The sequence below is a fragment of the Cucumis melo genome, chromosome 10, assembly GCF_025177605.1.
Source record: "Cucumis melo cultivar AY chromosome 10, USDA_Cmelo_AY_1.0, whole genome shotgun sequence".
Taxonomy (NCBI): Eukaryota; Viridiplantae; Streptophyta; class Magnoliopsida; order Cucurbitales; family Cucurbitaceae; genus Cucumis; species Cucumis melo.
Genome location: NC_066866.1, coordinates 8,164,910 through 8,180,628, shown reverse-complemented (window position 1 = coordinate 8,180,628; position 15,719 = coordinate 8,164,910). Strand labels below are relative to the sequence as shown.

Below are 15,719 nucleotides of genomic sequence, written 5' to 3'. Positions count from 1 at the left end.
TATGTGCTTGCAGATAGATAAAGAAGACGAAAAGAACAGCTGGTTTATTCATTTAAGAACACAAAAAACACACGTATTGACACAAGTTTTAATTTGTTTAATATACAACTGGTTTCTCGATCGTTTAATTATATTAAACGATAGTTTATATATTTCACACGACTGTTCGTTTAGTTTACATACATTTTAATTATTTGCTACTTAACTAGTTTCATGATCGTGTATACATGTTAGACGATCGTTTATATATTTTACACAATCGTATATACATATTTAAATGATCTTTATACTGCAAGGTTGTCTACATTTTCTTGCATAATCATGTTAACAACACATTCTTTTTTTACATTCAGATAATTGAATTTGAAGATGGAGAAAAAGAAAAAGTTGAAAATAGAAGCCAGGAAGACAAAACAAAACGAAGCTAGATTCAATTGGGAAATATTGTAATCATTGAAGAAAAAAGTAGAAAAACAAGAGGAAGAAAATACAAAAGATACAATAAAAGGAAAACAAAAGTTGATTGAAGAGGATGAGGTTAATAATAACGAAACTGAAGAAGAAATTGACACTGATAGCAGTCAAGAGCATGCACCACAAGAAGTGGAAACAAAAGGAAACAAAAGATAAATTTAAAAAAAGCAAAAGGAAAATAATGGTCGTTAGCAAAAAAAGACAAAAGTTTCAAAATTGATATGGAGACAACCAATCTCAACACAAGAAGAAAACAGCAAGAAAAATGAAAGAAGAATGTCAACTCAAAAATACATTGATACTGCTCCATCCTTCGACCTACAAATTTCTCAATATTTTAGAGACGATTTATAGTGTTCGTAAAGCTTCAAATCTTCAAATTTAACTTTTGAAAATTTCTTTATTTTATACTCGAGAAATCTGTATTTCATTTCACTCTTTATTTCCTACACTATCTTGTAAAGCGTATAAAGGGATCAATTACATTTATTACCACGATCATTTATATTCAACAACACTATCGTTTAATCATATAAATACATAGTCGCTTAAATAATATATTTCACGATCGCGTAAATTGTACAACATCATCATTTAACAATATCCTACACGATCGTCTAATTGTACAACATCGTCGTTTAATATTATATGTTTTTGTCATCGTTTAACAATGCGATCAATTACATCTTTTAAAAGTTTTGACATAATTACACGATCGTTTATATATACATATATATACATACATATATATATATATATATATACATTAAACAGTAAAGAATGCGATTCGACATTTTAAAAAAGTCATGAAAATTTACAATATTGCCTCTTTGGTAAAAACCAACAATATACATACCACCTTCTTCGTTTTCCATCACATCGAAATTCACAAACGCACTGATCGCTTAGCTTTTCGTCTCAAAGATTTCCTATTCCATTTTTCTCTCAGTCCATTTTTCTCTTCAACGTCAAAAGATATATTGCTGAACTTTTCATACTATAATGTTACATTTTGTCTTCTTTATATTTCAAACGTTTTGACTTCTGTCTTGAAAACTATCGTTCTGTTGTTAAATTCTTATTCTCAAGTGTTTCAGATTCGTTTAAACTTTTATTCTAGAGATTGTTAAATGTTTCAATTTATCATTACTTGCCAATTGATTATATTACGAATGTTTTTCTGTTTAGATTAAACGATATGTTACATCAAGTAAACGATAATTCAATTTTAGGGTTTATGGTTTAGTGTTTTATAAATGATCGTGTACATAACAAAGATATATTATGATCATTATTTTCAAGATGGTTGTACCTAGTGACAAGTACATTACTGCCACTGTCTCATGCCAAGTGCACAAGATTGTTAGTCTTATTAAGGATAAACTGACCAAGGAACAGCTGCAGATGTTCGAACAAAACAATTTTTGGTCCATTACTGAATATCAGCATGGTCTTCAACTACTAGTTGATCCATCATTTCTTGTTGAGGCAAATACCAGAAGAAGTCAACGCAAATGAAATCTGTTTTTCTGTTTTGGGAAATAATGTCTGTTTCACCCAAAATGAATTCAACATCATAACCGAATTATGGCCAACCAATGTAACATTGGAGAAAGATTGTGATAATAAGCGCCAACAAAGCCTTCTATTCGGATCAGAAAACAACAAAATAATAACGTGTTTGGAAGTCGAGGAAATTTTCAAGAATTTTGAGTTTGCAAATGATCATAATGCTGTGAAGGTTGCCTTGGCTATTTTTATTGAAACTGTGATGGTCAAAAAGGATAAAAAAATGCAGTTGATGATGAAAAAGTTTTTAAGAACTTTGATTGGTTAACTTTCTTCTACACTCATTTGCACAACAGTTTGAAGACAAGTCTACAAGGAAAAAAAGAAGCATACGAGTTAAAGAAGGCAAAAAGTTCTAAAGCAATGACATACTACAACATCAAAGACTACGTACTTTCTTTTCAGGTGATTTTTATTTGTTTATACACTTTAAGTAAAAGAGAAAGAAAGTTCTACAATTAATTTAGAATCATTATTGGTATGTATATAAATAAACTCTGAAGTATTTTGCATCAATTATTATTGTTTTTTATTTTTTCCTTAGTTAACAACATTGTGCATTATAGGAAATAAATGAACAACAAAAACCAATGAAAAGAAGTTATGTAAAATAAACTCTGAAGTACTTTGCATCAATTATCATTACAACCTACAATACCTGTCCTAGATGTCAAATTCAGAGATGTAGATAGATATGATCCCATGTGGCAAGTGGATCCTGAATTATAGAAGGCATACTTATTTTGGAAGAGAAAAAAAAAAAACAACTCATGAAGAAAGGACAGTAGTGTCCACAACCAGAAAGAAAGAATTTTTGAAAAAGCTTGTAGAAAACACATGGATACTAGGAGACGTAATTACTCTTTCCAAATTTCATTTTATATATAAAACTACATGTTCGAGTACAATATACTTTATCTAACCAAACAATCATTTATACAAAATACACGATCGCTTAGTAAGGAAAAGAATATTGTAAACGATCACTTGTATTTGATAAACGATCGCTTAAACTATCGCTTCTATTCACTAAACGATCGTTTAATTTTTTTTTGTATACCTTAGATTTGCTCTTTCCAAATTTTATTTTATATATAAACTACAAGATCGAGTATAATATACTTTATCTAACCAAGCAATCGTTTATATATAATTCATGATCGCTTAGTAAGGAAAAGAACGTTGTAAACGACTTGTATTTGCTAAACGATGGCTTAAACTATCACTTCTATTCACCAAACGATTGTTTAATTTTTTTTTGTAGACCATGGATTTGCTATTGTACCACTTGCAGAAAAAAATGTTGTATATCAAGCAAATTTGCAAGTATACTTTTAGAGTACTAGATTCGGCATTTATAGTAAGTTGTTATTCTTTAATTTTTTTCTATAGAAGTTGAATTGCATAATTATATTTTGACTAAATTTTTTTACTTGTTCTTCAAGACTGGAATCAATAAACAACACTGCGTAGTTTGGCAACGACTTTTTGATAATCATGTGCTGACAGCAGACAATAAGGAAGCTGAATGGACAGACACAATAGCACACTTAGAACTATGGACAAAACCAGATTTGGATTACTTTTTTAATTTAGCTCTTGGTGATTTCCAAGATAAAGAAGGATGGGGAGATGTCAACTACGTCATTGGCTGCATCAACATAAAAGAACACTGGTTGGCTGTTGCAGCTGATATTAGGAAATGCAAGATCTACGTGTTCAACTCCATGCCAAAATATGTTGAAAAAAACTTGTTCATGCAGCTCTTGAAATGCCTGTACGACGCATCCCCTCACTCGTAATTGCAATTGGAATGAATGTCCATTCAAAATGTTTCAAATATAGCCCTTGGCCAGTAGTGAGATCGAATACCACACTACAAAAAGGTCGTTCATTAGATTGTGGGATTTCTTGTGCGAAATTTATTGAATGCCTTGTAACAAATGCTAACCATGATTTTCTAACTGTGGATAACATGAAACTGTTTAGACAACAATATGTACTAGAACTTTGGGAAAATAAATTCTTTTGGTACGTAAATGTATATTTGTTTCATGTACATATCCAATTTTTACTTTTTAATTTTAATAAACTTTTGACTGAATGTTTGTATTTGTTTAGATAGATATCACAAAGCAATTGTATAAAGATATAAAACATTCTTTAAGTGATCGTTTAGTAAAGTCTAAACGATCTTCTTAATACACATAAACAATATTAAGCGATCGCTTATATATACCACACTAATATCTAAATGATCGCGATTTTTTCGGTTAATCTAAACGATCATGTAAAATATCATGGACCACCATCCACTTAAGTCAAACCGATTTCCTAAACGTACATGTAAAGAATATTAAGCGATCGTTTATATGTATCACATTAATGTAAAAGATAGTGCATATATCTTTAAGTGATCGTTTAGTAAAGTCTAAACGATCTTTTTAAAACACATAAACAATAATTAGCGATCGTTTATATATTTAAATGATATTAACTCTCTATCAAATTTAGTATCAAACGTGTATACATAATAAGAGAGAGAGTATGCATTTTCATTAATTGTTCTAACATTGCCTTGCTTACAAGTCCTACTATTATATCCTTTACGATTACAATTGGAACATTTGGTTGAACTAGTAAAATCACCAACTGATGGAATTCTTTGTTTTCTTGGTCTTCCAACCTGTCGTTTAAAGACTGGAGGTAATATTTTCATGACAGAATCTGCAACTCTACAATCAAAATGAGATCCAACAGGTTGAATGCAACCATTGTATGTTGCTGATAGTGTTTCTCTATAATAAAACTCAGATACATAAGAATAGGTATCTAAATTAAGCATTTGTATAATAGTAAGAGCATGTGCATAAGGAATTTCTTCAGCATCCCATACTCGGCAACTACAACATCCCATGTTTAACTTCATAATAAACTGTTGATTTCCACCTGTTACTTGGTATTCAATCGTACTTATTGGATCAACCTAATACATAACATAAATAAATACAATTAATAAAATAATAAGAAATATATTTCAATCTTTGTATACATCTGATATATATAGATATCAATCCATCAGTGCCTATCTGAGACAGGAACAGTTAAATTGCTATCTTTATATATCGGATAGACAAAGATAGCAATTTATCTCTAACTATCTGAGATAAAAAAAAAATCTTACCAATAATCTTCTCGACTTTTCATGTTCAAAACGCAGAACGTTCTCAGCCCAAGAAGTCAAATGACTCTTCATTATAGAAGCAGCTTTACTTCGTTCATAAAACAACTTTTACAAAACATCCTTAATTGAACAAAGCATCGTAGCCACAGGTAGTTCTCTAAGATCTTTAGACACTGAATTTACACTTTCTACATAATTTGATGTCATCATTCTATACCTTCGTCTACATGAATATGCCCGAGACCACTTCTCAAAACCAACACTACTAAGATAATCTCTGATATTTGGACAAACAGACTCCATACATCTCAGGTGGTACTCAAATTCTTCAACAGTGTAGGCATAAGCACAACTAAAGAAATACTTATCAAGTAATGGATCCTTAAAATGGAGTTTCAAGTTACTAAAAAGATGTTTTGTACACATACAATACTCAACATTAGGAAACACTCTTAACACTCCTTTAAGGATGCTAAGATACCTATCAGAAACAATGACTAAATTAGCCCGCTCTGAAAAACTACCTTATATCTTCTAAAAAAACCATGTCTACGATACATCATTTTCAAAATCTAAGAGAAAAAATTTGATTGTTACCATCTTATGATGAGACTGTTAATAGAATGCCACCAAACTTACACTTCAAATATATCCCATCAACAGGAATAATAGGTCTACAATATTTCCACCCCTCAATTGATGCACTAAAAGCCATAAAGCAAAACTTGAAATGACCACTATCATCCATTTTAAAAGCAGTGCATGTACCTATAATAATTTAAAACATATTTCTATCAGCACAAACAAAAAAGAACAGAAAGACTATGAAAGATGTTAATATAGGTCTATCTAGATAGACTGTGATATTAGTCTATCCATATCTATATGCAAATGAATTTAAATTTGATATACAAAATTGATCATACCTAGGTTAGATTCAATCAATTAATCAAAGAATTTTGGATGCATATGATTCAACTGTGTCACCATGTAATATATTTGTCATATGTTCTTTCGCCCTCCAAGCTTTTTGGTAACTTCTATTAACTTCAAGATTTATACGAGCCTTATACACAATCTCTTTAGGAATGGAACGATCCGTAGACATGAATCTAAAATCATCTATCAAACAATTGTCAATTACTATTGGAGAAGCTTACATGTGAGAACTTTGGGCAGTACTCAATGGACAATCATGGTCAGAAGCGTATTTTCGTAGCATCCACAAATCACTCTTCTTATAACGAGATGTCCTTACATACCATTTGCAGCCTTCTAGTAGACATCTAAATTCAAGAGACCTCAAATTTGATATTGTAGTCCTAAATTGAAAATTATTCTTCACTGCTATTATGCAAAAACACTTTGAAAGCATTTCTTTACATGCAAATGAACTTTTTTCCTTCAAATCAGAATAATAAGAGATGTCTCTTATAACTTCATCATTTGAAACAGAAGAAGAAAAACCTATATTCAGTGACATATCAACATTCTCCCATACACTACTAGATGAATAAGACATTCCCAAACAATTAACACTTACATGAGCAACTAATGGATGTCAACTAATTGCATTTTTGGCGAAAGCAAAATACCAAGCAACATTATTATCCTTCTTTAATGGCACAACAGTTTGAACATTACTTTTACCGAAATCAAGTAAAACAGATAATTCTATTCATTCATCCAATTCAAGTTGTTCACATGTTAAAGCAACCAAAGAATTAAAGCTGACTCGCATATCTACCAAAATTTCGGACACTGAGTAATTCTCATAAACATTGCAGCCATTCCATTGACCTCCATATAAAACAACAATAGAAATAGACTAATCCGTAAAAAAAAATATAATTAAGTATTTAGATGTAATAAGAGAATACCAAAATGATCGTGCAAAAAAGTTAGTAAATACTAAACGATCATTTAACACTAATAGACTATCGTGTATAAAAATTAAATCATCGTATAGAATAAGCTATAGACGATCGTTTAAACCATCGTATTGAATTTGATACACAATCGTTTAAAGACGCTGATCATTTAAACCATCATATTGATTTTGATACACGATTGTTTAAAGATGCTGAACATACAAATATTGAAAATTTTTGTGTTCATAAGTTGAACGATCGTGTTCATATAGCAAAACGATCGTCTGTATATTGTTAAACGATGATGTTGATAGAGGTAAACGATTAAGTAATTCAATGAAAATTATCGTGAAAAACTTCAAACTATCGATCTTCATAATGAAATACACAATTCTTACAGTGATTCCTAAAAGTTCAAAACGAAAAAACAAAAACAACATTCATACTGAAATATAAATTCATAAATCGACGTAAACAGTAATCAAAATCTTCAACGATCTTCATAACCAAATACAGGATGTCTTACAATAATACCTACATATTCTAAACATTCTACCTTCACGTTGAAATATATAATTCTGAAAGAAATTTTATAATCAACTAAATAGTTCAAAGAAAAAACAATATTTAGAATACTCACCGAAACCAAAATCACTGAGACGATATTAACAGAGCAATATACATGATCTTGATTGTTAAAGATGACAAGATGAGAAACGATGTTATGGAATATGATGGTTGTAAGAGCGAATGTTCTCAAAAATTACGAAAAAGGCAAAGAATGATTAAGATGAAAGATATATAAAAGAGGAGATAAATAACTCGAAAACAACGATCGTAAAAAAATTGGGAAGAAGAAGAACATCAAATTTGAAAGATCGTTGTTAAAGATTAAGGGCAAATAAGGAATTCTGAAAAAATAATTTGCCTTAATGGACTTGTTATACGTGCAGTAAATAATTTACAGTTTTGTTACATTTTTGTAAGTTTCCTAATGAAATATTAATTAAATGTGATTTAATTAATTAATTCTTAATTAGTTATTTAATTCTTAATTAATTATTTTAATATTAATATTAATTTATTAAATTAATAGAGAACGTGGGTGGTTTTCCCACGTTCCCATTTTTTCTCTCAACTTCCCACTTCTTCCATTTAAAGAAGAGGGAAATTTCTACGTAACAAAACAAAAGAAGAGTTTTGTGATTTTGGCATATGCTCCAATTCTCTCTAGAAGAAGAAAACTCTCTCTCGCTCTCTCTGAAGATTCTCTTCTCCAATTTTAGTTCCCACAAACCAAATAACACAGATAATAGGAAGGTTTCCAAGTAGTGGTGTCTCCCAATTTGAAGTTTTTTAGATACAGAGACATCAACGATTGTAAGTTTCTTATCTGTAATTCTCTGTAATTTAATTTTAGAAGCATGCTTAGTCTAATAAGTAAATTAGATTTTGCTAATGTACTGGTATTTTTAGGTTCCAACTAAAATTTAGTTATGGTTCTATAATACTTCTGTTATGCAAGGGCTTTCATCCTTTAACATTCCATGTAATTTATTTTTTCAACTTCTTAATTCCTCCCCCTAGTGTTAGAAAATTTGTCTCATTAAAATGACAATCAACAAATCGTACAATAAATACATCACCCGTCAGGGGTTCAAGATATTTAATAATTGATGGGTAATCAAATCCAACATATATTCCTAGCCTCCTTGAGGACCCATCTTAGTACGTTATGATGGACCAATTGGAACATATACTGCATATCTAAAAATTCTCAAATGAGAAATATTTGGCTTATGGACATATGCTAATTGTAATGGCGAGTAGTTGTGATAAACTGCTAACCTAATACACACAAGTGACTAAACATGTAAAATATCGTGTCCCCATACAAATGTAGGGAGTTTAGCTCTCATAAGCAAGGGTCTAGTAATTAATTGCAAACGTTTTATAAATGATTCTGCTAAGCTATTTTGTGTATGAACATGAGTTACAGGATGTTCAACACTTATCCCAATAGACATACAATAATTATCAAATGTTTGGGATTTAAACTCACCAACATTATCCAATCGAATATTCTTAATTGTAATAATTAGGAAACTATGCTCTTATCTTAATTATTTGAGCAAGTAATTTTGCGCACATGATAACAAGCACACATGTGACCATCTGCTAGATGCGTTTATTACGACCATAAAATACCTAAATTGTCCACTTTGTGGGTTAATCAGTCCAGAAATATCACCATGAATTCTTTTAAAAAATGCAGGTTATTTGCACTACAAGAATTTTGGCCTTTAATGTCGGTTTAAAACCGACATTAAAGGCCTTTAATGTCACTTAGCAACCGACATCTTTGTGAGCGTTATTAAAGGTCTTTAATGTCGGTTGGGCTTTAATGTCGGTTTAAAAACGACATTAAAGGCCTCTTTAATGTCGGTTTAAAAACGACATTAAAGGCCTTTAATGTCAGTTTTCAACCGACATCTTTGATGGTGTTATTGAAGCCCTTTAATGTCGGTTGGGCTTTAATGTCGGTTTAAAAACGACATTAAAGCCCTCTTTAATGTCGGTTTGTCAGTTTTCAACCGACATCTTTGATAGTGTTATTGAAGCTCTTTAATGTCGGTTGAACTCTGATATGTCGGTTTAAAACCGACATTAAAGCCTAGTTTTTTTATTCATTTTTACAAATTTATTTTTATTTAATTGTTACATTATTGTCCTATAGACCGACATTGGGTCAATGTAGATAAATATGTTTTTCACACGCAAACAAATCAATGAAATTCATATTATGTTAGAAACTATAACATTTGTCTTTTACATTTGAATACACAAAATAAAATATTAATATTATGTTTATATATACATATTCAAAGCATGTTCAGTGTAATGAATAAATCTCAAAAATCTCAAAAATAATATTCTCCACACAAGATAACTACTTAGTGGTCAATCTGGCTAATGAGACACCTGAAGAGTGAAGGGCAATGTGGAATTCACGTTACAATCTTCAGGGGGGTGAAGTAGTTCCGCTGGACAATCAGAAAGTTCACAGTAGAGCCGTGGTCTCCTGCAAATTTATAGAAAAGTTAGGGAAACAAAAACGAAATTACTGATCTACGATCATACATTAGAAAACTTACGTCTTATTGGCTTTTGAATCGTCCAAAGGTCCTCGGAGGAATGACTTAGGCCCAACCTTAATATTATCAAGTAGATATTCAACACTTGGTACAAACAAACAATAAAAAAAATGTGCATGCTCTTATATCTGCCATATCAATGATAGCTCAGTTTTTCACATTTAAAAAAAAAAATGATATATACATCTGTTTATTAACGGAAAAAGAAAAATAATTGACAAACATAACTCAGGCTCTGTAATCCACAATAACCAAGTACCAACCAATCAAAAACAAAGAAAATATGAAATTTTTTAGCCTATTGAAGTAGTAATGGGGACCGAAGAAAAGGATTAAAAACATCAAAATGCCCCAAAAAGTCGTTTTTCAGGCAAGCAACCTTAAAATCATCCGCACAGTCTGTCACAGAAAAGACAGCATGTATGGTTCTGAAACAATAGAGAAATAAGTTCAATTAAATATATATATAGAGAGAGAGAGATAAGACCAACAGTAAAAATAATAGTAATAATTAATTAATTAATAATAACAACGTGCCTTAATTGAACAAACAGGCCCAAGGAAGAAACTTTTGCAGGACTGCAATAACTTACAAGTTGGAATATAAGGGCATAAAAAATAATAAAATAAACAAAATCCCACGAAAGGAGCACCCTAGAGGAAGGGTCTCTAGTTTAAAAAGAATTATGACCTAAGAAATAATATAAAAAGAACTTATTATAATGCCTAGAGAGAAACAGTAAAACTGTTAGTTTAGAAAATAACAGAAAAAAAGAAACAGTAAAGTTGGCGAGGCGCCCAAGAGAAAGGCTTCCTCTCAATCCCACAAAAGATTCTACTATTTCTCTTCTGCCAAATACCCCATAACAAACAGGAAAGATTGGCTTGATTTTTGTCATGTGTCCAAGATATATGGGAAACAAAAGGAGCTGCTACTTGCCTTAATAACAGAATTGCTCAACATCAACTTTAATCACTCCCAAAAATATCTTTAATCACTCAACATCAACTTTGATTGAATGAAAATCATGTTTAAAATCATAAATCCAAATATGAAGATGATTTGATGAGAATCACTTTTAATAAATCACTTATAAACAAATCATATAATCACTTCTTTAAAAAAACACTCCCAAAGAAGTAACAAAATTTGTTATTATTTGAATGTGATGATTGATTACTTTTCAACGAACCACCAAACAAGCAAGTATCTGCCCTTTTCTTGGAATTCTGGTTATTTAAATCCTTTTTCTGATGAAATTACTCTTTCTTCTCTAAGAAAGGGAAAAAATACAACACTTCCCATTAATAGAAAGATGGCATTGATTATAACCAAAAAAAAAAAAGGCAACTCAAGAAGTCCAGGTCAAAAAACACTCAAGCTGCATGATCCATATGAGAACAGAAATCAGAGAAATAATAATCTGCATAACCGTGGAAGCATATACTCAGAGATATATAACCTGTACACGGCTCCAAAACAAAGGAACCAAAGCCTTAGCATGGTTTTGAATGTACACATTTGTCCAAAGAGGCTGCTTGGGAAATGTTAGAAGAAGTGTATCCGTCTGAGTAGATAAGTTGTCATTGCTAACAATAAGGCTTCGAGGCACAGCATCGTAATACGTTCCTGCAGCACTCGCATTTTCAGAACAGCCATAACTCTTCCCCCCTACAAACAACACATAAAGGTCACTATATTATATTTGATTCTTTCTCACTCTTTTCCTTCTCTGCACTATGATGGTATTAAATTTACGTTACTTTCTTTTATTTCAAGGAAAGAAAAACAACCTTAGAACATGTTACTAAATATACATCTTAGAGATAAAATGCTCAAAGTCAAACACAAGGCTAAGACAGCAGACTAGAACAACAAAATGAAGCTTGCTTTAAAATAGCTAAGTCAAATAACCTGAATCTATAATGGAAGTGTTTGAAGCATCCGACAATGGGGGGCTGACTTCTCTGAAGCAAATAATAGGCAAAGCACGCTTCGGTATCTTTCTTGCTTTTGTGATGTCCTGAAAACATTGCATATAGTAAGAAAACCGAGATACAAAGAGAGATTGCAATTGTAATGACTGATAACATACTTGCAAATCTAGCATAAAGTTTTATAATAGAAAACACCCACTCTCATCTCCAACCTTAAACTCCGCCAAATACCTATGGTAATCCCCTTTCATCTTCAAGTAGAAGACCTTAGACTCACTAGCAGAGGCAGATGGAATAAGATTCGAGTCCAAAAGCTGCAAAATACTCGCGCAGACATCAGAAAGCTCAGACTCAACTTTTTATTTTATTTTTGTCTATCTTTTCCGTATTCTTTTTTTTCTTCTTATATTCTTTTTCAGTGAAAACAATTCTCTATAAACATTCACTAGTTTGGAACAGAAGTAATAGTGGAAAGCGACTTATGAATCACAAAGGAAGCAAAGTCAATATTAAATAGGAGGGAGACGGAGAAAAAGAAAATGATGAAAGACTCAAAAGATTCTCGTTTCAAAAAAAAAAAAAAAAAAGGAAAAAGGGGGAATTTCTAAAGCTATAATGTTCATTTAAGAAGACTGCGGTTGTTATTAAAAAAAGGAAGCATTATTTGGTGGTGATGCATCATCCTTGTTATTAAAATATATAACATAGGCTTTCATCAGACAAAAAGACTGCGGTTGTGTTCTTAGCAATGATGATAATGGTGTATGGGTGATGATGAGATCAGATAACATAAACTTTTGAGAACTCACAGTAAGAGTTGAAGCAAAGTTAGCTAACCTCTGATGATGGTAGAGCCCTTAGGCCTTGACCAGTAGAGTTTGTTGGTGAGTGTTATGGCTTCTATAATATCTGAATTTTTTTTCAAAATAACAGACAATATTTCTCTGTAACATAAATCCTTAACAAGAACAACATGCTCTTCATTCTTACGACTCTCCTCCTTTTGCTCGATGGAAGAAACAATCCGCCAAGTAGCTCGAAGTGAGCCAATCACGTTCTTGTAAGCGACAGAGAGAAGATTTCGCTCCTCAACAGAAAGCTCAGAGCCAGGTGTTGAACCAAGAAATGTTGAACCAAGAAGAGAGGGGAGAAAGTGATGAGATTGAGAAAGGAAGAAAGGGAAGAAATGTTGAGAGAAAACCTTCTTTCGTAGGGTTTGGTAGAGAAGAAAGGAGAAAATAGTAAAGTCTAGGGTTTGGTAGAGAAGAAAGGAAAAAAGAGTAAAGTAAGAGAGAGAAAAATTCAACTTTTTACAAAATTAAAAAAATAAAAAATAAAATAAAAAAGACTTTTAATGTCGGTTCTAAAAAACATGATGTTTAATGTCGGTTTTAAACCGACATTAAAGATAAAGCTTTAATGTCGGTTTAAAACCGACATTAAACATCCGCCTTTTGAAAACCGACATTAAAGCTTATTTTTCATTTTTTCCACCCGACATTAAAGACCAGATTTCTTCTAGTGTTGATTCCCACTTTAGCTAGTGATGGTGTAATTATTAATTTGTTTTGAGAGCAAGTATCACATGATAATTCATTAGATTGAAGTATTTTCTTATTCTTCAATGGATGTCCATGTGAATTTTCAAAAAATTTTCTCATCATTATAGATCCTGGATGACCCAATCGATTGTGTCAAATTGTAAATATGTCTAGATTCATGAACTTTAGGTTCATTGTTGCATATGTTTCAATTACTCGTATATGAGTATAATATCATCCAGAAGATAAAGCAGTCAACATTTCTAATATACATTTTTCATTTTAGACAGTAGGTATAATATAAAGATATTCTACCTCATTCTTTCTATCAGTCTCAATATAAAAACCATAGCATATATCTTTAAAACTCAATAGATTTCTCTTTGATTGACTAGAGAACAATGCACTATTAATTGTGAATTTTGTTCCTCTAGGGAAAATAATATTTACTTTAATTACCAAACCCTTCAATCAAGTTTGCAGAACTTGAAATTGTATTGACTTTTGTTTCCAGCATTGTCAATTTGGAAAAATAATTTTTACTTGTCAGTATTGTATGCATAGTGTAACGCCCCAAATTTCAAGGTAAATTTTAACTTTTTATGTTAATTTTGGGGATTTAAAATTTTTGGTGTTAAATTTTATTTGGTTTAGAAGAGAAAGTAAAAAGAAAAGGAAGGGTATAAATTTTTAATGATATAATATAATATAATAATAATAATATAATATAAATCATATTATATTATTATTATTATTATTATTTAATATATATATATATATATTTAAAAAGAAAATCCAAAGCTACCCGCGCGCGCCGCCCTCCCCCCGGCTCCTTCTCCTTCTTCTCCCTTCGTCCGACCGCCGCCCCAATCATCTTTTCCTTCTTTCCCGACAGCGCCAGCAGCGCTGCCGCCCTTCCTCTTCTTTCGACCACTCTTCTCCGCCGCCGTCAACCGCGCAAACTGCGTCCTTCCTACACCGACAGTGTCGGGCGAAGTGCGAGGGAGTCGACCGTCTCTACTCACAGTTGATCGTCCGTCAACTCTCCCATCTTCATCTTCTTCGTCCCAGAACCGTTGTCACTACTCGTTCGTTCTTCACTGTCCGCACGTCCCCGTCTTTCGTGCCCACATGGCCAACCGTCGACGGGACCTCCAAATCGGTCATCCGACTGTTCGCAAGCCCGCCATCTCCGACGCTCTCTCTCTCTTCATCTCGTGTACCCAAGTGGCCGCCGGCCGCTTCTGCCCTTAGTCGAGCGGGCTGCCCCTTCATTTCTGTTGCGGTGTCGCCATCGGTCGTCCATGAAATGCCACCATCACGCCGGTCATTTTGCACTACGTATAGACCCGAGCCGACCAAGCCGACCCGAGCCGAATCAAGCTATGATCCAAGCTGAGCCACAAGCTAAGCCGTAAGCTGATCCAAGTCGAGCCGAGCCATAAGTCGAGTCGCAAGTTGATCCAAGCTAAGCCGAGCCACGAATTGACCAAGTCGAGGCGTGAGTCGAGCCGAGCCGATCTCCCTTTTCACCGAGCCATCTAAGCCATTTTTCCTTCACGTTGGGTCACGGTGAGTCTTCGATAAGGATTATTTAGTGAGTTTCCTAATGTTGCTATAGCCAATTCAAGTATAGATATGTTCATCCTTCGGGATCACTAGATTGATATGTGCATCTTTCGGGATCACGAGACTGATATGTGCATCCTTCGGGATCACTAGACTGATATGTGCATCCTTCGGAATCACGAGACTGATATGTGCTTCCGACGGGATCACTAAACTGATTGATGTGTGCGTTCTACGAAACCACTAGACTGTTTATGTAGGGTACCCCTTAATAGGAAGCTAACTGTTATTACCCTAATGGGCCCAGTAGTGGGTCCCTTACTGGGTATGTTCTTATACTCACCCTTTTCTCTTTAACTTTTCAGGTAAAGGTATGGCGAGGGGCAAGAAGGATGCGTGAAGGCCATATGGACGCGTC

At 32.7% G+C, this 15,719-nt stretch overlaps 2 protein-coding genes across 2 annotated transcripts; both read right to left on the bottom strand.

Moving 5' to 3' along the window:
• Positions 1 to 11,552: 11,552 nt before the first annotated feature.
• Positions 11,553 to 12,367, bottom strand: LOC127151117 (uncharacterized). Its single transcript, XM_051090500.1, has 2 exons — positions 12,169 to 12,367; positions 11,553 to 11,925 (listed from the first exon to the last, which is right to left on the bottom strand). The coding sequence occupies exons 1-2, from the start codon at positions 12,362 to 12,364 to the stop codon at positions 11,702 to 11,704; spliced, it is 420 nt and encodes a 139-aa protein (XP_050946457.1). The 5' UTR covers positions 12,365 to 12,367; the 3' UTR covers positions 11,553 to 11,701.
• A 3-nt stretch (positions 12,368 to 12,370) lies between these two features.
• Positions 12,371 to 15,007, bottom strand: LOC127151368 (14-3-3 protein 8-like). Its single transcript, XM_051090939.1, has 2 exons — positions 14,807 to 15,007; positions 12,371 to 12,505 (listed from the first exon to the last, which is right to left on the bottom strand). The coding sequence occupies exons 1-2, from the start codon at positions 15,005 to 15,007 to the stop codon at positions 12,371 to 12,373; spliced, it is 336 nt and encodes a 111-aa protein (XP_050946896.1).
• Between the last annotated feature and the right edge of the window lie 712 nt (positions 15,008 to 15,719).

What these genes read in the sequence shown, in the direction of transcription:
- LOC127151368 (XM_051090939.1), bottom strand. Translation starts at nt 15,007, where the DNA reads ATGAAGGGGCAGCCCGCTCGACTAAGGGCAGAAGCGGCCGGCGGCCAC. An exon ending in ACGAACGAGTAGTGACAACG is followed by an intron (nt 12,506 to 14,806) that starts GTTCTGGGACGA and finishes AGTATTTTGCAG; the next exon opens with CTTTTGGACTCGAATCTTAT.
- LOC127151117 (XM_051090500.1), bottom strand. Translation starts at nt 12,364, where the DNA reads ATGCTAGATTTGCAAGTATGTTATCAGTCATTACAATTGCAATCTCTC. An exon ending in CACTTCCATTATAGATTCAG is followed by an intron (nt 11,926 to 12,168) that starts GTTATTTGACTT and finishes TGTTGTTTGTAG; the next exon opens with GGGGGAAGAGTTATGGCTGT.